At 46.7% G+C, this 23,144-nt stretch overlaps 1 protein-coding gene and 1 pseudogene across 2 annotated transcripts; one reads left to right on the forward strand and one right to left on the reverse strand.

The window, feature by feature from the left end:
• Positions 1-742: 742 nt before the first annotated feature.
• Positions 743-17,643, reverse strand: BCL7B (BAF chromatin remodeling complex subunit BCL7B). Its single transcript, XM_082670004.1, has 6 exons — positions 17,414-17,643; positions 14,389-14,464; positions 5,123-5,219; positions 2,767-2,937; positions 2,095-2,174; positions 743-1,839 (listed from the first exon to the last, which is right to left on the reverse strand). The coding sequence occupies exons 1-6, from the start codon at positions 17,503-17,505 to the stop codon at positions 1,747-1,749; spliced, it is 609 nt and encodes a 202-aa protein (XP_082526130.1). The 5' UTR covers positions 17,506-17,643; the 3' UTR covers positions 743-1,746.
• Positions 6,683-7,201, forward strand: LOC309832184 (glycine cleavage system H protein, mitochondrial-like; annotated as a pseudogene). Its single transcript has one exon. The product of its transcript is annotated as a glycine cleavage system H protein, mitochondrial-like (transcript).
• Positions 17,644-23,144: the final 5,501 nt, after the last annotated feature.

Below are 23,144 nucleotides of genomic sequence, written 5' to 3' on the forward strand. Positions count from 1 at the left end.
TGTGGCACGTGGGCTCCTTAGTTGTGGCATGGGAACTCTTAGCTGCGGCATGTGGGATCTAGTTCCCTGACCAGGGACCGAACCCCGGGCCCCCTGCATTGGAAGCGTGGCGTCCTAACCACTGCGCCACCAGGGAAGTCCAGGAAATGAAATTCTTGGAGATATAGAATGTAGAATTCTTTTCCACCATGACTCTACTGTTTTCCTTTGGAATCGGGAGCAAAAAGGAGGAACCCATGGACAAAAAGCAGACTTGTGATAGCCAGGGCCTTCGGGGGAGGGGCAAACGGGGAGTGAGGGCTTAAAGGGCTTAAAGGGTATGGGTTTCTGTTTGAAGTGATGAAAATGTTTGGAGCTAGACAGTGGTGATGACTGCGCAATGCTGTGAATGTACTTAGTGCCACTGAACTGTGCACTTTAAAATGGTTAAAAATGGTACGTTTTATGGTTGTGTATTTTACCATAATAAAGTTAAAGAACAAAAGTCAGCCTCCTAAGGACCTGGAGCTGTGCAGTGTACACAGGTTTTCATTTGGTGTAGGCGGGGACAGAAGTATAATTCCAAGTACATGACAACTTCAAATGGAGTCTCCAAATCATTTTCATCAGAAAGTCACTCTGTGGGAGTGAAGACAATTGGCAGGGCCCAGCCCACAGTGACTTCGCTAGCACTCAGCCACCACGCCCCCCAGCCCCTGCCCTCCACAACCTTCAAGAATGAAGCACTCAGCTACCAACAAGACATATTTCAAATAGTTTAATTTTAAAAATATTCTATTCGGTGCTAAAATATGTCTTCACTCACTGTTGCCCATTTCCATTTTCTTAAACTTTTTTGAAACAAAAAATAAAATCACGAGGTTCAATTAAACATGCAGATTTCAAAGAAAAGGGAACTTTCTAGAAAGTCTGAGCTGAAGGAGTACTGTGGGAATGGGTGCTGTTGTCAGAACCTCAAATTCTCGCTGGGGCAGAGTTTGCGGCAGGAGTGCTGGGGACCGTGGCGGGAGGCAGGGGATGCTGGAATGAAATGTCCAGGTGGAAACAACAAAAGCTGCGCGTGCGTGTGTGTGTGTGTGCGCGCGCGCGCGCGCGCACGCGCGCGTGTGTTGGGGGAAGGGGATGGTTACAGTGGGGGACAAAGGACTGTCAGCAGCCAGAGAGCCCATGAGAGGCAGGATAACCTCAGGAATGGGCAGAAGTGCCAGGATAGCAAGAAATCTATATGGACTTTTCCACCCTCTCATGGAGCGAAGCCCTTCCCTTGCCTCCGGAGTCTACTCAGGCATTCTCCAACAGCAGCCTACAGGGCCCCAGCCCTATGCGAAAGTCCATGAATCTACAGTCTCCATTCAATTCAAGTAAGCCCTAGGCACTCTCTTCTCTAGAGGATGCCTTCCACATCTCTTTCCTCTTGTAGAAGCACCAGCAGCTCAGTCCAGAGGTTCCGGAGCAGAGACTGCTACCTGGAGGTGACAGATGAACCCTGGAGTGGCCGATGCTCCAGCCTACTTGGGGTGCAAAAAGGACAGGAGTGCTCCTCTTCTCAGGATCAAGCAGACACAGGTGCCAGGGACGGGAAGATGACGTTACGACCCCCAGTCCTATGTCAGCCTTCCAGCCCAGAAGGCTCCTATGTGCAGGCTCTGGAGCCCAGTGCTTGCCCTTAGCCCAGCAGCACAGCACAGCCAGAACCAGAATGCAAGAGAGGCCTGGGGCCAGGAGGCGAAGGGTGCCAGGGTGGTGCTAGCTTTCTGACGCTGTCTGTGGCACTGCGGGCTGGTCCACACAGAAGCGTTTCAGGGGAGGCGCACCTGAGTCTTCCTCTTCCTCAGCAATCTAGAAGCAGCCAGGGCATGGAATCACAGGGCCATCCTTCTGAAACAGACCTCCCCTTCTACCCTAATTACAACCCGGAAGTCCATCCCCCACTGTCTCACAGATAACCAAACCTCTTCCCCTACCTTATAACCTGGAGCCCAGCGTCCGTGCTGCCTTCCCAACTACAGCACATCCCGTGCTATAGAGCCAGTGCACATTAACAGAGCCCTCACTTTTTTCTTAGAAACTGGGAAACCCAAAGCACCTCCTTACCTGTGTCTCTAATGGAACTGGTTCTTCCTTCGTGAGGGTGGGAGGTTCATCAGCAACTTCTGAGGCGGGCAGGGAGGGCTCTGCAAAAGCAAGGTCGGCGTAGCTGAAGGGCCTCCTGAGGCAGGAGACTCCTATGGGATCTCTGCCCCAAGCTGGGGGAGTGCTCCTGCAAGCTATGTGGAGACGCCTTGGTGAAGGGGCAACACAGGCCGCAGAATCAATATACATTATAAGAAGAAATTCGCAGCATCTAGTGCAAAGAGCACGAGCTCCGAAGTTAGAAGGAATGAAATGAGACACACAGTTCCACAAGTTACTAGCTGTGTGATCATGGCCAAGCAATTGAACTTTTCTAAGACTACTTCCTCATCTGTAAAATGGAGATAACAGCTGCCATTTCATGGGGTTTTTGAGAGAGTCATACCAGGCATCAAATATGAAAAGTGCCTTCCTTACAGAGAGCCTGGCGCTCAGTTGTGTTGCTGTTTTCTTTCTTCATTCTGTGAAAGGCGAAAATAAAACCATTCCCAAAATAGCCTCAAACAATTGACAAACGGCTTGAAGCTGCCAGCTCTGGGGCAAATTCTCTAACCTGTGACTCTAAAGAAGAGAAACATCAAGAGCAAGAGCAAGGCCCCTCCAAGACGCTCATTGGGGCCAACAGAGACTCACCCTCAAGGATCTCCTGGCCCAGGGTGGGGGGCTGGGAGTCATCTGTGCGGAAGTCGGAGGTGTGCGCTGGGCTCAGGGACTCGCTCTGCTGGGGGCTGGGGCTCGAGTTGGTGCTGCTGTCCACCTTGAGCTGATAGACATCAGACACGGAACTCTGGTTGCTGTTTTCATCTGAAAACCAAACATGACAAAGGCAACAGCTGAGGGTGGTCACTTTTGAGAGTAATTCAGTACAGAGCCAAGGGCCTGGTGTCTCTGCAGACAGCGTGGACACAGCCAGGCACACAATGATCACGGCTGTAAACAGCCTCTGAACCAAAGGCAGACATTCTCGGGGCTTCTGTGCACTGCAACTTACCAACAAGAGTCTAAATTGATTAATTTAAGCATGTTCTATCTTATGACACATATTCTAAGCACCACAAGATGCAGCCAGAATCTTTAAGTTTATGCAACATTTATATTTCAGGAAGGTCAAGATATGCTTATTAATCCCTTCTTTATTATCCACCACTTATAGCTGGGACCTGGTATTTTCCCACTGTCCAGTGAAGGGAGGAACACATCTGTGCCTCTCAACCTTTCTCACAATACAAGAGGTGTAGAAAATGAGAGTCTGTCTGCTATTCTCGGCTGTCTGAAGGAGGGTGATAGTGTCTGGAGGTGGTCAGCTTGGGCCCTTGCACCTGCCTAGGCTCCATCTCACCGCCTCAAGGACCGTGGGATCCCACCTGGGAAGCGCTGTCTGAAGGCTTAAAGTCACCACCTAAGTTAAAAATACAGAGTCAGCAGGGCCTTCCTCTCCCTGACCTCCAGCAGCCAGTCACCAAATCTGCCCCACCCACTGCCCTGACTCGGCCTGTGCCCATTCCTTCCTCTCCCCGTGGCCTCAGCTCAGCCCTCATGATCTCTCGCCTGGCCTCCAGCCACAGCTACCCAACTGCCCTTCCTGCAGTCTCAGGCACCCCCACTGGACCTCATACCACTGCCAGAATGATGTTTCTAAACCCTTGTCGGTTCCCCACTGCCCACGAGATGGCCCTATCCCAACCTACAAACTCCCTTCTGATCTCCAGGCTCACCACCTGCTGTTCTTCCCCATGTACCCTGGCTCCTGCCAAACTGGACTCTAACCTAAGAGCAGCTTCAAGTACCAGTGTCTGCTATGACATGCTCTTTCCGGTCTTCCTGCAAAACCCCTAGACATGCCAACGTTCAGCTCAGGCATCACCTCCTCCACAGAGCCTCGTGTCCAGGCTCCCTTGGGTGGAAATGACCACCCTCTCTTTTATGCTCCTGCTGTTTCCTGTGCACACCTGCATTTACTATATTACACACCAGTCTGCCTCCATTACACTCTGCGCAGGCAGGCTCTGTGGCTTACTGGTCCTTGAATCTCCAGTGCAGTACACAGTACCTGGCACATAGTAGGAGTTCATTAAATGTTCAATGAACAAAAAGGATAAGATAGTGGCCAGACTGAGGAAATGGAGCCTCCCATTGTCTCCCAGAGCTTTATGATGGAACATCTCACACAGCTAGAGAACATTTCCCTTGTATTCTCTTCCTGTACCACACTGACCTTGCAGGGGTTGGGGGAGAAGTGAGGAGGGGATACCTGGTCGCTCCCAGTCTAGTTCCGAAGAGAAAATTGTAAGCCCTTTCTAGTCTTTATCCTACAATGACCACCACCTTCTATACTAAAATGGAAGTAGCATTTTATCACAAAAAAGAATAAAGCTCTGTCACTCTTCTGCTCAGGCAAATACTTTTCTTCTCCAAGCATCAATAGGGATGATGATAACTGCCTGGTTTATATCACAGGCTAATGTAAAGATAACAATGAGAAACTGAAGTGAAAGTGCTTCATAAACAGTAACTGCCACACAGGTATAAAAGGTAATGTTATGAGTGTAGTGCTGACTCAGGCAGGACGTCTACCGAAGACTGGTTTAGGAGGCAGAGCTTGGGCTAAGGGTGGATGGGTAGATGCCCCGGCATGGGGGGGGAGGGGGTCTCCTCTGAGGCACTCTCATCAAATACACAGTCTAAAGAAAAGTGCTTCTGATCCAGAAAACCGGGACCCACCATGGGGTCTGCCACCTACAAGTGATATGACTTTAGATATGTAACCTCACCTCTCTGAGCCTCAGTTTCCGTAACTGGAAAGTGAGGAGACTGTGGTCTCTCTTGCAGGGTTATTGTGAGGTTTAAATGAAAAGGCTTCCATAAAGTGCCCAGGAAGATACCAGCAAAACAGTAGGCACTGAAATGACACACAGACTATTCTTCTGATTATTAATGGGTCATCTAAATTTTCAGTTTCCTGCAAGGAAGACATATGGATGCAACTCACCCTGGAATTCAAGAAGGAGAGAGGAATTGGCTGAGGCATCAGAGGGAAAGCCATTAGGTTCCCGGGCTGCTGAACTGTTCGATTTTGACTTTTCTTTCTAGAAAAGGAAAAAAAGAGGAATATGACAGAGCCAAGCAGAAGACCCACAGAGAGAGAAGGTGCTGAGACACCAGAGAGGTCTGGATTAGGAACAGGAGGAACAACAGCGGTTTCAGAATCCAGGACCCGAGGAATAACAGGATCCTGGACAAGGTGTCCCCAGGCCTCAGTGTCTCTGTCAGTAAAATGGACCCTTCCAGTGCTAATATCATGAATCGCAAGTGAGAGGCAGATACATGTCTTCCACTAGAGCTCCCTGTAGGACTCTTCTGCTTTCTGCCCTGATGAGAATGCTCTATCCAGTCCTTCCCTACAGGCATGGGTGAGAAACACAAAATACCCATTTGAGAAAGATCCCTGTTTTAGTAGCACAGTAGGGAAGAAAAATAAGTGAAAGAAGAAAGGACCTCTGACTGGACAAAGGAAGGAGTCACTTTATATGTAATGCAAGCAGTGACAGGACAAGGGGCCCCTGCTAGCTCTATTCCTCACCAATCCACCACATCCACTCAAAATGATCTCCCATGTCCACCTCTGCCTTCAAGCAGGATGCAGGTTACACATGTGGGGGAACCACAGTGGGAAGGTAAGCACTAGCTTGCAACAAACAAGGAAATAATCCACAGGACAGGAAATCATCAATCCAAGCATTTGCAAATGAGAGCATCCCAAGAGCCAAAAGTTCAAATCTGAATAATCTCAAATTTACTAATTCATACTTTTTATACTTGCCTATTTATTGTACGTGCATCGTACTAGTAATACAACTTAGTGTTTCTTAATACTCTCAATACTAGCTCGGCAATAAATCAACTGTACACATACATGCAGTCCTTCCCTTCATTTTTTCATATACAGACATAATTTTAATGTAATTACACTTTACCATTTTACTGCAGAGGCTACATAAACATGATTTTTACTAGCTGCACAATATTCCAGATATCATAATCACTTAATCACTACTCAACTAGTGGACATTTAGCTTTACCTGATTTAGGATTGTTTTTGTTTATTGCTAGTAGGAATAAACCCACAATGCTCAACTTTCACTTTTTCCTGGATTATGTGACTAAATTCACAAAAAAAATTCCTTCTAGATCAAAAAGTATAAACTAAACATATTTTTCTTAAAATATACTGTGGCTCACCCACCACTCTCTACAAGGAGGCTGGCAATATATTTGGAGTACGAGCATCACGGCACCCATGCCAACATTTGGCTTTATCATTATTTTTTTCTGATCTCTCATTTATCTTTATTTTAATGATTCTGGACTCACATAAAATATGCATTCACTATAAGAAATTCTGAAAATACAGAAAAAGAAATGAAAATCACCTGTACAACCCGAGACAACCGATACAACATACATCTGTATGAAAATGGCTCATGATTCAGCATTATAACTTGCTCCCCCTCCCCCATTCACCATATTAAAAACATTTTTCTCTGTGAACATGGTGCTGCGAGTGGTGCGGAGCGTGCGGGCCACAGTCTGCAGCCTGCGCACCACCTCTGTGCCCAACACGCCCTGCCCACTGTGGCCCTGGGGACTGCGGCAGGCACCGACCGGGCGCTGCTCACCGGACCCGCTCTGCTGTCAGGTTGTAAATTCACAGACAAACATGAATGGGTAACAACAGAAAATGATGTTGGAACAGTGGGAATCAGCAATTCTGCACAGGAAGCTTTGGGAGATGTTGTTTACTGTAGTCTGCCTGAAGTTGGGACAAAATTGAACAAACGAAGAATTTGGTGCTTTGGAAAGTGTGAAAGCTGCGAGTGAACTCCATTCTCCTCTATCAGGAGACGTAACAGAAAATAATGAAGCTCTAGCAGAAAATCCAGGACTTGTCAACAAATCTTGTTATGAAGATGGTTGGCTGATCAAGATGACACTCAGTAAGCCTTCAGAACTAGATTAACTAATGAGTGAGGAAGCATATGAGAAATACATAAAATCTATTGAGGAGTGAAAATGGAACCCCTAAATAAACTAGTTTGAAACAACTTAATCTAGCATAGCTGTCTTAAATTAGTGGTGGATAGATTTTTAAAAAGCAACTTTTAGGGCTTCCCTGGTGGCGCAGTGGTTGAGAGTCCGCCTGCCAATGCAGGGGCACGGGTTCGTGCCCCGGTCCGGGAAGATCCCACATGCCGCGGAGTGGCTGGGCCCGTGAGCCATGGCCGCTGAGCCTGCGCGTCTGGAGCCTGTGCTCCACAACGGGAGAGGCCACAACAGTGAGAGGCCCGCGTACCGCAAAAAAAAAAAAAAGGCAACTTTTAGCAAAAGAAACGACTTTCAACAATGTTGCCTGAAGAAAATACCCCTTAACTTCCTCATGATTTCTGATAAACACTCTGCATCTTTTTCACAACACCCTATGATTTTTAGGCTAGTCTCCAGTTATAATATTTAGAATTCCTGAAATTATCTGTGGTAAAACTAGTTATAAAAATTATGTAATTCAAGGATAACATTGTTATCTTAACTATATATTTATATTTATATATATATATATATATATATATATATATATAAAATAACTTGCTTACAGCCATCCCTGGATTTAGGTCAAAAGACTCAATGAAATTGCCACTGGAAATAAATGGCAGTGGAGAAAAATTTGTTAGTTGTATCGTGTCCAATTAAGAACATTACTATGTTAATTTTGCAATATACTGTGTTTGCTTGTGCTATTTTTATACAGTAAAGCAACAGCCTTGCAGGAAAATAAGAAACAGTTTAATAATAAAATATGCAACTTCCTAAAAAATAAAAAAGTTTTTTTCTATGCCATTGAATAATCTTCTATACCATCTTTTATAATGGTTACAAAGCTTTACGATATACAGGTGCACAATAACTTAATGAATTCTCTACAATAAGATCTTCATTTTGCTTGCAATTTTTAAATACCACAAACAATAATATTGTGATGCTCAACACTATAGATATACCTTGTACACATCATGATTATGTCCTGAGGATAAATTTCTAGAGATAAAACTTCTAGATCAAAGGCATAAATATTCTGAAAGCTTTTTCCCCCTCAGCTTTACTGAGGTATAACTGACAAATAAAATTGTAAGATATTTAAAGCGTACCCTGGGTTAATCTGATATACATATACACTGAAAGGATTCCCACCATCTGGTTAATTAAGCTTTTAAGTATACATATATGATCAACTTCACCTGTAGAAAGTTTGTCCCAATTTACTCTCCCATCAGCAGTGCCGCACTCCCTTATGTCCTTCACATTTTTTTCTTTACCAATTTGGTCATTTTCTATTTTTCCTAACCTAACTGGTCTATGCCAGTACCTTAGAAGATGGCACACTATCATGGACCACTGGAAGGTAGATAAACCGATGGACCTCAGGGCCCAGCTCAGAAACCAACACAAACACTGTAAGAAGCCCTTCGGAGAGACAAAAGGAACTGAGTCCTGGGCAGGAGAACTTGAAATAGGAAAGCGCCAGGGTCTTACATGTGAGAAATGGGGAGGGGGTTGCTGGCAGTGTCCTTCCCCCACATGTACACACTACCCAAGAGATCTAGCAGCCTGACCTTTGGCCCTTATGGGTATTGGCATCACCAGAGCCAGGGTTAGATGAAAAACAAAGGGTGACTCCAGAGCCCCCCCTAACTTTCACCCACCAAGTCCTTGGGCTGGACAAGGACGGCTGCTCCCAGATAAAGGCAGCACGTGGAAGACTGGTACTAGGGAGTTCCCTGGGAGGCAAGGGAAGATGAGAGGGGAAAAGGGAAAGGCTGAACCCTGAGGCTAATCCCATCCCCTAAATCCATTTAGAGGAGGGAACACAAAGCCTCGGTTACACGGTTACACATTTCTAGCCAATGCAGCTCAGAGTCAAAAGGAATAAAAGATGAGTGCACAGAAAAAACTAACCAGACACTGGAGGAAAACAAGCACCATGAAAGACAATAAACAGAACAAGCTATACCAGAAGAAGCAGACTAGTGGGACAGAAGAATTGAAATAAAACATAGCAAATCTCCTCAGAAAGATAAGGATGACACTGGAAAGTTGTTTTGAACAACCAACAACAAAGGAAATTTGGTATGAATAATAAACTCGTTCAAAATAAAAATTAAGTGAATGAGGGAATTCCCTGGCAATCCAGTGGTTAGGACTCAGCGCTTCCGCTGCCTGGGGCCCAGGTTTGATCCCTGGGAAGGGAATTAAGATCCCACAAGCCAGCTGCACAGCGTGGAAAAAAAGAAAAAACAATTAAGTGAACGAGTTTATTAGCAGAAATAGAGCTGAAGAAAAGATTAATGAGCAAAAACTGGGTTGAGGGTCTTCCCTGGTGGCGCAGTGGTTGAGAATCTCTGCCTGCCAATGCAGGGGACACGGGTTCGAGCCCTGGTCTGGGAAGATCCCACATGCCACGGAGCAACTAGCCCCGTGAACCACAATTACTGAGCCTGCGCGTCTGGAGCCTGTGCTCCGCAACAAGAGAGGCCGCGATAGTGAGAGGCGCGCGCACTGCAATGAGGAGTGGCCCCCACTAGCCGCAACAAGAGAAAGCCCTGGCACAGAAACGAAGACCCAACACAGCCGTAAATAAATAAATAAATTAAAAAAAAAAAAAAAACTGGGTTGAGAAGTCAGAATATATGAGGACAGAATAAAGAGATGAAACAAACTAAAAGTTAAGAAATGAAGCTAGATGTCCACATTACAGGATATTCTTACAGAAGTTCCAGGTCAAACAGAAGAAATTCTAAAAGTTTCCAGGAATATAAAAGAATCACCTACAAAGAAATCAAGAATTAGACTGACATCAGATTTCTCAACAGAAAACCAGAAGCACAACAATTGAGTAATAGTTTCAAAATGTTGAAAGAAAATAATTTTTAACCTAGAATTTCATATACAGGTAAAATGATCAATTAAACATGAAAGTAAAACAAAGATATTTTCAGAAAGTTTTCTCCACACAAGCCCTCTTTGGCAAAACTCTTGAAGGGTGTATTCCAGCAAGAAAAGAAATGAATCTAAGAGAAAGCAATAATAAATAGGTACAAAGGGTTAGTAAATAATTAGTAATGTTTACTTTGTCTAATTAAGCAATGACTAAAACAAGAAATGTCTGTAAAAACAGAAATATCTGAACAGAATATCTGACCTGAAATTCCACTGAAAACTAAGGAGAGGGCAGGAATGAAAGTGGGGGTAGAGACCAGGGGGGGTTAAAAATGTGTTCAGGCTCTGAGGGGAAACACAGATTTTGATAAGCGTTATACACTGATACAGAAAAATAGTAAGTATAAGTCTTATTAGGTTAGAGATAGCCAATAAAAAAATTAAAAATAAAATGTGGAACTTTCAAATCGGAAGAAAAATTTGAAAGTGAATTTGAGGTGAAGAGAAAAAAGAAAGTGTATCATGGCAGAAATCCTTGTCCACATAAGTAGAGTGTTTAGATGGTGACATTTTCACGGCCTTTCCGGCCCCTAAATGTGCCACAGCTATTATGAACACACATAGTTAGTATACATGTCCTGAGGAGACTTCTAGGAAACTCCTTAAATTCATGAAAATACCATTTGCCCATCCTTCCACTCTCTTGCTGCCTTGAACTTGAATGTGTTGAATGATGGCTGGAGCTCAAACTTGGATACAAGGTCAAACATGAAGCAGAGGAAAATGGGCAATTGTTTAATGCATATAGAGTTTACCTCTGCAAGATGAAGAGTTCTGGAGATGGATTACACAACAAAGTGAATGTATTCAACACTACTGAACTGTACACTTAAAAAACGGTTAAGATGGTAAATTTTATGATATGTGTATTTTACCACAATAGAAATAAAGTAAAATGAATAGAGAACCATTAATCTCTTAAATATAAATTAAAAAAAAAAAGGTGGGACTTCCCTGGTGACGCAGTGGTTAAGAATCTACCTGCCAACACAGGGGACACAGGTTCGAGCCCTGGTCTGGGAAGATCCCACATGCTGCAAAGCAACTAAGCCCACGCGCCGCAACTACTGAAGCCCGTGGGCCTAGAGCCCATGCTCTGCAACAAGAGAAGCCACCGCAATGAGAAGCCCGACACCGCAACGAAGAGTAGCCCCCTCTCTCCACAACTAGACAAAACCCACGCACAGCAATGAACACCCAATGCAGCCAAAAATAAATAAATAAATTTATTTTTTTAAAAAAAGGAACAGAAAGGTTGCAAGAAACCTGGGTCCCTGGGGACTCTTAGAGTGGAAGTGCCACACCGGTCCTAGACTGCATATTTCTGTTCCTCTAAGAATAAAAGAAAACTTTTTTAAACCATTACTACTTTGAGTTTTCTGTCACCCACAGCTAAACCTAATCCCAATATGCCCAATAAGCAGAAAAATGTAAAACAGAGAAAAACAGAATTACAAGACATACCAAGGAAACACAAATCAAAAGAAGACACGGTGTCTTTTAGAATATCTAGAATATCAATCAAAGAAGCCATGCAAATCAGAAAAGTAAAGAGGAAACCCAATCCAAGAACAAGGAAAATACAAGAAATCAGAGGGGAATTTCCTGGCAGTCCAAGCGGCTAGGACTCTGTGCTTTCACTGCCCGAGGGTCTGGGTTAAATCCCTGGTTGAGCAACTAAGATCCCACAAGCCTCAGGGCAAAAAAAAAGAAATCAGAAAAGAGGAAATCTAAATGAATAAAAAGTAAATCTGAAGAGATAAAATTGTCAACCTCCCTAGTGTTCAGAGAAATGCAAAATAAACAAAGAGATACCACTTTAAGTCCATCAGATTGGCAGGACTTAGGAATTAGGAGTTAGATAATATCAGATGTTGCTGAAGATGTGGGAAACGGGAGCCCTGCAGCACAACTGGGGAAATGTACTAACTATCCGGGTGCAGCTATTCAGGAGAGAGCTCTGACAGCCAGCATCTAGTAAAAACAATCATGTATGTACAGCCAGTAACAGAGAAATCTCACTCCTGGGCATCTAATCCAGAGAAAACCTCCCACAAGTCCTCAAGGACAATGGTTTAAGGAATGTCCACCAGAGTCATCTGTGCTACCAAAAAAAGCTGGAGGCAACACACACAAACAGACCCATATTCGGACACTTGGAATATGACAAAGTTGGTTCTACAGAGCAGGAGGAAAACAGTCTTTTCAAGTGGTGGGACAAATGCATACCCACATGGAAAAAAATGAAATTGGGCCCCTACTTCAAAATACACGAAAATCAACTCCAGGTGTGTTATAAATGGGAACAGGATAACAAGACTGTAGAAGATTATATGGAAGAATACCTTTGTGACCTCAAAGAAGGAACAGATTTAAGACATTTAAAAGCACTAATTATAGGGCTTCCCTGGTGGTGCAGTGGTTGAGAGTCCGCCTGCCGATGCAGGGGACATGGGTTCGTGCCCTGGTCCGGGAAGATCCCACATGCTGCAGAGCGGCTGGGCCCATGAGCCATGGCCGCTGAGGCTGCGCGTCCGGAGCCTGTGCTCCGCAACAGGAGAGGCCACAACAGTGAGAGGCCCGCGTACAGCAAAAAAAAAAAAAAAAAAAAAGTTTAAAAGCACTAATTATAAAGTAAAAAATTATTTTGTCTATATTAAAATTAAAAACTTGTTACTCGGGACTTCCCTGGGGGCACAGTGGTTAAGGATCCGCCTGCCAATGCAGGGGGCACAGGTTCGATCCCTGGTCCAGGCAGATCCCACATGCGGCGGAGCAACTAAGCCCATGCACCACAACTACTGGGCCTGCGCTCTAGAGCCTGTGAGCCACAAATACTGAGCCCGTGCGCTTAGAGCCCGCACTCTGCAACAAGGGAAGCCACCACAAGGAGAAGCCCGCGCACCACAACAAAGAGTAGCCCCTGCTCACAGCAATGAAGACCCAATGCAGCCAAAAATAAAATTAAAAAACAAAAACAAAAAACTTCTGTTACTCAAGCCTGCATAAACAGAGTGTAAAGACAAGCCATGGAATGGAAAAAGGTACAGATAGTATTTAATCAATAAAGAGTATGTGTCCACAACACAGAGAATCCCTACAAGTCCTAAGAAAAAGACCACAGCCAAAGAGACTTAAATAGGAACTTCTTAAAAGAGGAAATCCAAAAGGATGCTGAAAAGATTCTCCATCTCATTAGTAATTACATCATTAATCACCAAATTAAAACCACAATGAGATATCTTAATACATTAAGTCTAACTATACCAACTGTTGATGAGGATTTGGAGCAGTGAGAACTCATATTGCTGTTAAGAATATATACTGGTTGGGCTTCCCTGGTGGCACAGTGGTTAAGAATATGCCTGCCAATGCAGGCGACACGGGTTCCATCCCTGGTCTCGGAAGATCCCACATGCCGCGGAGCAAATGGGCCCGTGTGCCACAACTACTGGGCCTGCGCTCTGGAGCCCGCAAGCCACGGCCGCTGAACCCGCACACCACAGCTACTAAAGCCCACTCACCCTAGAGCCCACACGCCACAACTACTGAAGCCTGCGCGCCTAGAGCCCGTGCTCCACAACAGGAGAAGCCACCGCAGTGAGAAGCCCGCGCACCGCAACGAAGAGTAGCCCCCGCTCACCACAACTAGAGAAAGCCCGTGCGCAGCAACAAAGACCCAATGCAGACAAAAATTTTAAAAAAAAGAATATACAGGTGTCCAAATAAACCCATGGAAGAGGAATTAGAAAGGCATATATACATATTAAACACATGATGTAATAAACTACAGTGGGCAGCAGGAGTCCACAAACTTTTTCTTACAGGGCCAGATAATAAATATCTTGGGCTTTGCAGGCCATTAGGTGTTATGGCAATTACTCAGCTCTGCCATTACAACTCAAAAGCAGCCACAAATAAGGAAACAAACAGGCATAGGTGTGTTCAAATAAAACTATATTGAATCACAGGGAGCAGGCCTGGGCTGTAGTTTGTCAAGCCCTGGAAAAGAGGAATGGGTTAAGGAAAGGGAATAAAGGGGAGGGAATAATAAAATAAGAGGCTTTGCGTGGACCAATGACAGAGGATGCCTTGAAGTATTTTCAACTCAATTCTGGGAAAATACATTCCATTATAATTAAGAGGCAATCAAAGAAAGAAAGGAGACGTTACCTTTTTGTTGTTTCTATTTTCTTCCACACTTACCTCCTTGTTGTCTGTCACGGGAACCCACTTAAATATCCTAAGGGACGTGTCACCCACAGTCACCCACTTTTTCTCCCTAAAACAAAGACACTTCTTAGAACTGATAAACAATAAAATAGATTTTCTGATCATAACTGTGCTTTCCCACTTCTCAGCAGATCATTCCTTCAATCTTAAGTGCTTTCTAAACTTCCTCTCCGTCAAATCATACCTTACCTTTCAGGACAAAATCATCCCTTCCAGAAACACTTTGCTATCAAATGCCTTTGGCTCTGAACCCTCTACTTGCCACCTTTGCTCATGTACAGTGTACCAAAACCTTTTGTTCCTCACAGCCTACAGCAGTATAGAGTATCAGCACATTTTCAAATTCAGGTATCTATCTGGCATAAACTTCTTTATTTCCCCAAAATTAATTCAATTCCACTGATATTTATAAAGCCCTAATATACAAGGCCCAATAGGAGATAAAGGATATATAAGATAGGGTCCCTCTCTTGGGAACTCATAGCAATGAAAAGATAAGTAAAGAAAGCATTGTAACACGTGAAGGTGGCAAGGAAGAAGGCTGAAAGAGTAAGATCAGGATATCCCACGGAAGGCAGAACTCCTATGACTCCTGTGGAACTCTGGATTGAAACACGATGCTATTTAAAAATAATCACAGGAGCAGGACAGGATGCTTCCAACTAACAGACCTGAGCCTCACACTGGCTTCTGGAAGAGGTGAAGGCCAAGCCGCCATGGAAAGGCTGCTTTAAGGTTTCATTTTACCAGAGGTTACTTTTGAGATGAGCCTTAAAAAATGAGTTGTTCTCCCCACCCCGCACATACCTGGGGAGGGAAAGGCAAGTGACATTGTTGAATAAGAGTGTAGATTATGAACGGCCAGAGTTGGGGAGTCTGGAGTATGACTTCTGCAAGTTTCGCATCCCAATTTGAGGACAAAAAAGCAAAAAAAGTAACTGCTGTTACTGCTGCTATTGATGACGCTATTCAGCAAATGGTAACATCACAGAAATGTAGAGACTATGATGTAACAGAAAGAAGAATGAACTAAAGACTTAGGAAACGGGAGTTAATTCCTGGCCAGCCACTCATTTATTCCTCATTTACTCAAAAATATTTAATATTCAAGACCCTATGCTAAGTCTTGGGCACACAGGGAACAAGATGCACAGTCCTGACCCTCACAGACCTGAAATTCCAACTGGAAACAGACATCACACAACTCATCTCACAGTTTGAAACCTAATCACTAGGTTTAACCATATCAAACTGCCGCTTCTGCTGGTTAAAAAGGCAAATACAGGCAATATATTATGCTTCGACCTAATACAATTGTGGAAAGTTCCAGTCGGGGACCTGATTTAGACTGGGGATCTTGAAAGGTGTCCTTGAAGAAGCAACTGGAGAGCACAACTAGGAGTTAACTAGGCAAGGGGGAGGAGAGGGTAGAGGAAGGACACCAGGTAGCAGAAACAGAAGTGTGGCCCCAACTGAAAGATGGCCAGCATCTTGGGAAAGAGGGCAGTTTGAACCAGTCTGGTGGGGCAAGAAGGATCATCTTTGGTCTTTATCCTAAGAGCAAGAAGAGATCAATGAAGCATTATTTCCTAAGCAGGAGTGCTAGAAGATTCACCCTTGAGAAAAATACAATGTGATGAATGGACTGGGGAATGAGCCAGTCCTGAAGCAGGCAGATCATAGGGAAGTTGGTACAAGAGTTCTCGGTGAGAGAATATGCTCATCTGCCCTAGGCTGCAGGTGAGGACGGAGATGGCCAGAAGAGAAAGGTATGCCCATTTTTAGGTTTCCCAAAAAAACCTAGAAGGATGAGATTTGGAGGGGAAAAATCATTAATTATTTAACTAGTATTTATGAGTCCAACTATATATCAAGCCCTTATTGATAAAGAGTTAAGGAACTTGATCTTGTAGAGAAATGGACAAATAAACACGAAAATAAAGTCCAAGGTAATGACCCTACAGGGAGTGGAGGGACTTCCCTGGTGGCGCAGTGGTTAAGAATCCGCCTGCCAATGCAGGGGACATGGTTCAAGCCCTGGTGGGGGAAGATCCCACATGCCACGAGCAACTAAGCCCGTGGGCCACAACTGCTAAAGCCGGCGCGCCTAGAGCCCGTGAGCCACAACAAGAGAAGCCACCGCAATGAGAAGCCCACCCACCGCAAAGAGAAGCCCACGCACCGCAAGGAAGAGTAGCTCCCGCTCGCTGCAACTAGAGAAAAGCACCCGCGCAGCAACGAAGACCCAACACAGCCAAAAATAAATTAATTAATTAAAAAAATAATAATAAAGGGAGTGGAGAGTGAAGGGCAGGAGAACTTGGAGAAGGCTTCCTGGAGGGAGCTAACACCTACCCGGACTTTAAAATTATTAGTAGTAATCAGCTAGAGAAAAGTACTCAAGAAGTTGGCGCAAACAGTTGGCTGTGAATATTGAAGGTGATAACGCATCACTGTTTCTACAAAATAGGCGGTAAACCGGCGCCTGCAACGAACGCTACAGGAGCCGTTTCCAAACGAAGGGTAGATCCTGACTCCACTACTAACAGCTCCCAGGCCATCAAGAGAAAATGCCTACCCAGCTCGCTCGTGTGGGTCCGTATTAGGCGAAACACAGGGCTTTTAATTCCAATAACCACTTGGTCCCGTGGCATGTAGGTTTGCCGAGAAGCTCTCACCTAACTTAGACTTCATACGTAGAGGACCGGCGTGCGAACCAGGTCCCATTGACCGAGCGCCGCCAAACGCCCGCAGCTCCACCGGCGCCGCGCTGCCCTAGGGCAGGTGGGCGGACCCGCGGGCCGGGCGACCCGCTGATTGGTTGCGGCTGGCGCGCCCTCTGACCTCACGCCGACGCGAGCAGCACCCTCCTCCCGCCTTCTCCGCTCCCCCTTCCCCCAAGCGCCCGCCGGTCGGCTCCCACCCCACACGCTAGTTCACCGCCGCTCTGGGCCTGGGCCGGCGTCCCCCTCCAGCACCCTCGGCCCTGGCCCCTCACCATTTCCGCACTTTCTCGATGGCCGCCATCACCTTCTTGATGTCATCCTTGGCCCGGCTGCGGGTCTCGGCCCGGACAGACCGGCCCGACATGGCGTCAGTGGGAACGGCGGGGGCCGGGGCACTGCTCCCAAGGCACCGGGAATCGCGCGCCTCACGCGCCGCCGCCCGCCCGGCGCAAACAGCGTCACCGCGGCCGTCGCCCCCTCCGTGCGCGCGTGCGCGAGGAAGCGCGCGCACCCGCCCTCCCCATGGGGCTCGAGGCATCAGCGCGCCTGCGCGCCCAGTCTCAGGTGCCCCACCCCGGGCGTCCCACCCAGCGTGCCCCGCCCTGGTCGTCCCACCCGGGGCGTCCCCGAGTCCAGTGAGCTTACGAGCAGGCCAGGGTTAAGCGGGCGAGCTGGTGGCACGTGCTGTGTGCAGGGTGTGGTGGGAGGCTCTTTCCCAGGGGAGCATCTTAATCCTCTGGACAGGGCTGCCGCCATAACCTATATTTTATGGGCTTGACCCTAACGTTACTGAGGGTCTGCACCATCCTGTCCTGCTGCCGCTCCTGTCTGGGGCCCTAGCTCCCCAGATAACACCATTGTGCTCCAACTACAGAGAATTTCACACCTTTAGTATGCCTTCCAACGTTTGCACACATCTGTTCCCCACCTGGAATTCTGTCTCTTCACCTAATGACCACTTACTCTTCCAACATCCCGTTTGAACTACGACAGGTCTTCCCCGATATCCTGGGGTGCCACTTAGTGCATCCTTGACACTACATCAGCAGTCCCCAACCTTTTTGGCACCAGGGACTGGTTTCATAGAAGACAATTTTTCCGGGGCGGGGGCGGGGGTGGGGGTTGATGGTTCAGGCGGTAATGCGAGCGATGGGGAGCGGCAGATGAAGCTTCACCTGCTCGCCCGCCCTGCTCACCTCCTGCTGTGCAGCACAGTTCCAGGCAGAGGACCAGTACTGGTCCATGGCCCTGTGGTTGGGGACCCCTGCTCTACATTACTGTCTCATTTAATTCAGCAATTGGTGATTATATGATGCCTGCGTTGTGCAAGACTCCATGCTCAGTGCTGAGGACAAAATCTGGGGTTTTGCTTTCAAAGAGCTTCCAGTTTAGTAGAACATGCAGACCAGAAAACAGGCATTTAAAATGTCATTTAGGGGACTTCCCTGGTGGTGCAGTGGTTAAGAATCCGCCTGCCAACGCAGGGGACACGGGTTCCAGCCCTGGTCCGGGAAGATCCCACATGCCCTGGAGCAACTAAGCCTGTGCGCCACAACTACTGAGCCCGCGTGCCACAACTACTGAAGCCTGCGCACCTAAAGCCCGTGCTCTGCAACAAGAGAAGCTACCACAATGAGAAGCCCATGCACCCCAACGAAGAGTAGCCCCTGCTCGCTGCAACTAAAGAAAGCCCACGCTCAGCAACGAAGACCCAACGCAGCCAAAAATAAATAAATAGAAATAAATAAATTTTAAAAATAATAATAAAAATAAAATGCCATTTTATAAACTCTAGGCTAAGAGAGGTATTGTACAAGGTGCTATGACAACCCTAATCTAGATGAGGGGTGTCTAGAGGCATCTGGGGAAAAATGACCTTGAAGTTGAACTTTGAGAATACAGTAGGTGCAATTGCTCTAAGTCCTGTGTCCACAGACACTGTAGATGCTCAGTAGATGTTTGGGTGAATGTTCAACCTTCAGCGCAGCTCCCTAGTCTTCCCCCAGCACCCTAGGCATTTATTGATGCTTGCAGTATGCAGAGAGGGTCCTGGAGCAACCGCCTCAGGAAACATAAAGGAAGTAAGTGACAGTTTGCATTGCTTGGTAGCAGCTACTTCTTTCAGCTCTAGAGGAACTTCCTTCTGTGTGCCCAGAGAAATGTCTAGCTAACCCTGAACTTGACATAGCCTCTATAACTGTTCGCCCTTTCATAATCCACCAACATCATGGCTCGATAAGCATTTGAGGAGTGGAAGAGCTGAACTAGCATGTGGAGGGAAGAACGATTCTAGAAATAACGGGATCAAAGGTGGCATGTCTGTTTCTCAAAGCCACTGATCCAAAATAACTGAACCAAAGAACTATCTGAGCACTTGCTATATTCCCTGCAGCAGTGGACACTGGGTGACGCAAAGATGAGTAAGACACACTCCCCGCCCTTTGGGCGAGGATAAGGAAAGCAAGAGGAAAATAAAACTCGAGGCAGAGCATGTTAAGTGTTGTGAGAGAGGCCAGCTCTCTAGAATTCTCCAGTTCTGTTCATAGGGCCCCCTGGTCTAGGCACACATCACCAGACATTTATGTCTCACTTCTCTCTCACCCTTGTCCAAGTGCTGGCCAGCACCCCACTCCCACACCAAGGTTTCTTGCCTCTAGTTTCTCTACTCCACAGCCCACTGCTCCTCCCAGCTGCTTTAGCCTCCTGCACCCATCTCTCCTCCAGCCCGCCCTGCCAGTCGCCAGCTTCTTCGGGCCATCCCCTGAAGACCCAGTGATCCTCCTGTTTCCTGCTCACGTTTGTCCACCTGGCCCTACATTCCCCACCTGTCTCCCACTGAAGTTCTCTCTGTGTAAGAGACTGGTCAAAATGGGCACCTGCCAACTATTCCCCGAAGCCTGCACAAATGCCCTCTGTTGACATCCTTCTCTTTAAAGAGATCTCACCTTGACATTTTCTAGGTGAAAGCCCTGTGCTAGATGCAGAGCTGGGTGCTGAGATGAGCAGCCCAGACCTCTACCTTGGGCAACTTGCATTCAAAGCAGTGCATTCAAAGTAAAAGCTACAGAGACCTGCATTGCCCCAACCGTCTACCTCCTCCCATTAATTCTCTGACCTCACCACCGGCAATCTACCCTTTGCTGTCTCTGCTCCAACTACGCTGGCCTCCTTGCTCATCTGAAAACACCCAGTAAAACTTTGCACTGTGGGTCCCTCTACCTGGATCATCCATTCTGCATACAAGTATTTACATGGCTCACTCCCTCACCTCCTTCAGGACTTTACTCAAATGTTATCCTCTCAATTCAGCCTTTCTTGGCCACCCTAAGACTGCAGTATGCAATCCCACACACACACTCTGTATCCCCCTCCCCCAATATATTTTTCTCCAGAGCATTCAGCACCGTCTGATATACTACTTTACCCTCTGTCTTGTTTACTGTCTATCTCCTTTCAGTAGCTCCATGAAGGTAGCAACATGGTCCCTTTTGTTTTGTTCACTGATTATCCCTAGCACCTAGAACAGAGCCTGGCACTCAGTGGGTGATCATTAAGTATCTGTTAAATGAATGAATTCCCAGCCATGATGCTTCCTCTTCCATGAAGCCTTCCCCAGATCACTTCAAGCAGGAGGAAGGAAGCCTCGCTCCCCTGAACCACCACAGGCAGGTAGGAGAAGCCAGCCTGAAGGCCACATGACCTAGGTGGACGTCCTCGGATATTCCTGAAGATCATAAGTTTAATCACAATTAGAAGATCTTTGACTTTTCCTTTGCTCTGTATTATCTGGCTATCCCCTGTAATGGCAGCCCTGTGATGGCAGGGACCCCATCGTCAAGTTCACCAGCACATCCCCGATGCCTAGCACAGCACCTGGCACAGATGAGGTGCTTAATAGAGTGTTATCGAATGAATGAATGAGAGAATGACCACAACTCCCCACAGGCTCTCTCTAGGGCCTGCCATCAACTGTTTTCTCCCTTTCTGCCCCATCCACATTACCTGGAAATCATCCCACTTTCTTTGTCAGAGCGATTTAGCTCCTAGGTAGCACTCAATCCTCCCCCAACCAGGACGTGTGTCCAGGGCCAGTGCGCCTTTGTTAACCAGGCCTCTTCCAAAATCCTTTCCATGCCTCCCCATTGCCCAAGTTCACCTCATACCATAGTGTTAATCAGGGTCCCAAATATGATCTCAGTCACAGGGAAAAGAATGCTAGGAGGCAGAAACCCTGGGTCAGAATCCCAGCTCAGCCATGAACTTGTCTCGTGGCTTTGCGTAGGTCACTTAACCACTCTGAATCCTAGTTTTGTTCTGTGTTTTGTTTTCTGTGAAATGACTTCAATAACAATGGCTCTGTACTTCATAGGCTTGTACCAAGGACCTGGTGAGGTAGAGACCGGACAAGCTTTGTAAACCACAAAGTGCCTTGCAGGCAGAAATTCTCTTTTTGGCTTCCTGTGCCATTGCTCCTGCCATACTCTTAGCTCCAGCTGAGTAAACCTGTTCCCTGTTCCCTGAACAGATTCTGCACATCACCTCTGTGCTCTTACTCACACTGCTTCTCCCCTGAGGAATGCCACCCCCTCTCCTTCCCCAGTTGCCATCCTCCTTCTGAAATACCCATCTTTTAAGACTCAACCTCCTCCACAATTATTCCAAAAGCTTGTAATCCCACCCTTGCTTAGGTCCCCCTAGAGCATTGCGTTCACCTCTCTCGGCCCTTTCCTTTTTTTTTTTTTTGCGGTACGCGGGCCTCTCACTGTTGTGGCCTCTCCCGTTGCAGAGCACAGGCTCCGGACGCACAGGCTCAGCGGCCATGGCTCACGGGCCCAGCCGCTCCGCGGCACGTGGGATCTTCCCGGACCGGGGCACGAACCCATGTGCCCTGCATCGGCAGGCGGACTCTCAACACAGCGCCACCAGGGGAGCGCCCTTTCCTTTTATTTTACCTCCCAAAAAGCTGAGATCCTCACCCAGGCTGCTTCAGTGGAAGACAGGGTCTGAGGAACCTGCTGAGTCTCGTGGTTCTAGACTAGAACCTGTGTATTCATCTCCCGCACTGGCATCTATGAAAATCTGTCTGAGGAAAAGCCTTGAAGACTAAGAGCCTGAACTACGCTGACGTTCTCTCTTTTCTCCTTCTTGGGTTGTGTTAGAGCCCGGCTGAGAGAGAAGACAGAGGACCTGGATCAGGTCTTCTTCCTCTGAAAGCCACTTTGTAGGCTGTGCTCCTTTGTAAGGCCACCAAGGCCCACGCAACAGTCCTGATGAGTCAAGGAGACCTGTAGGAGGTTGTGGGCGCTCCCTGTGTGTCCTTAGGCAGCAACATTGAACCTACTGGAATTCATTAAAAGAGAAGTTACATGGGCTAAAAATGGAAACGGTTCAAAAAACCCCTCAAAACATTCACAGGCATGGGTCCTTAATGCCTTGCTAATGAGAAGTGCCAGAAAGAAACAAGAAAACAGCCAGTGATGGCCAGTCAGAGGCAGAGAGAGCCCAGTGCTGCTCCAACCATGAGGACCCCCAAGAAGCTTGTTAAAATGCAGCTTCTGGGGACTTCCCTTGCAGTCCAACGGTTAAGACTCTGTGCTTCCACTGCAGGGGGCGCGGGTTCGTTCCCTCGTCCGGGAACTAAGATCCCGCATGCCAAAAAAAAAAACACGCAGGCTCCTGGGCCCTGTCCCCAAGGTTTTCTCTGTGGTACAGCTTTGGCACATGTATTTTATTTTCATTTTATTTATTTATCTTGATATATAACATGCACATGCTAGAAAATTAAAAGGGTACAAAATGTTAGTAATTGTTGAAGCTGGGTAATGGAAACGTGGGGGTTCGTTATACTATTCTATTTTTGTATACACTGAAATTTTCCATGATAAAAAGTTTTTTTTAAGGGGTACAGTGAAGGGACTTCCCTGGTGGCGTGGTGGTTAAGACTCTGTGCTCTCAATCGCGGGGGCCTGGGTTCGATCCCTGGTCAGGGAACTAGATCCCACA

This window comes from Grampus griseus, assembly GCF_964374135.1.
Source record: "Grampus griseus genome assembly, chromosome: 14".
Classification (NCBI taxonomy): Eukaryota; Metazoa; Chordata; class Mammalia; order Artiodactyla; family Delphinidae; genus Grampus; species Grampus griseus.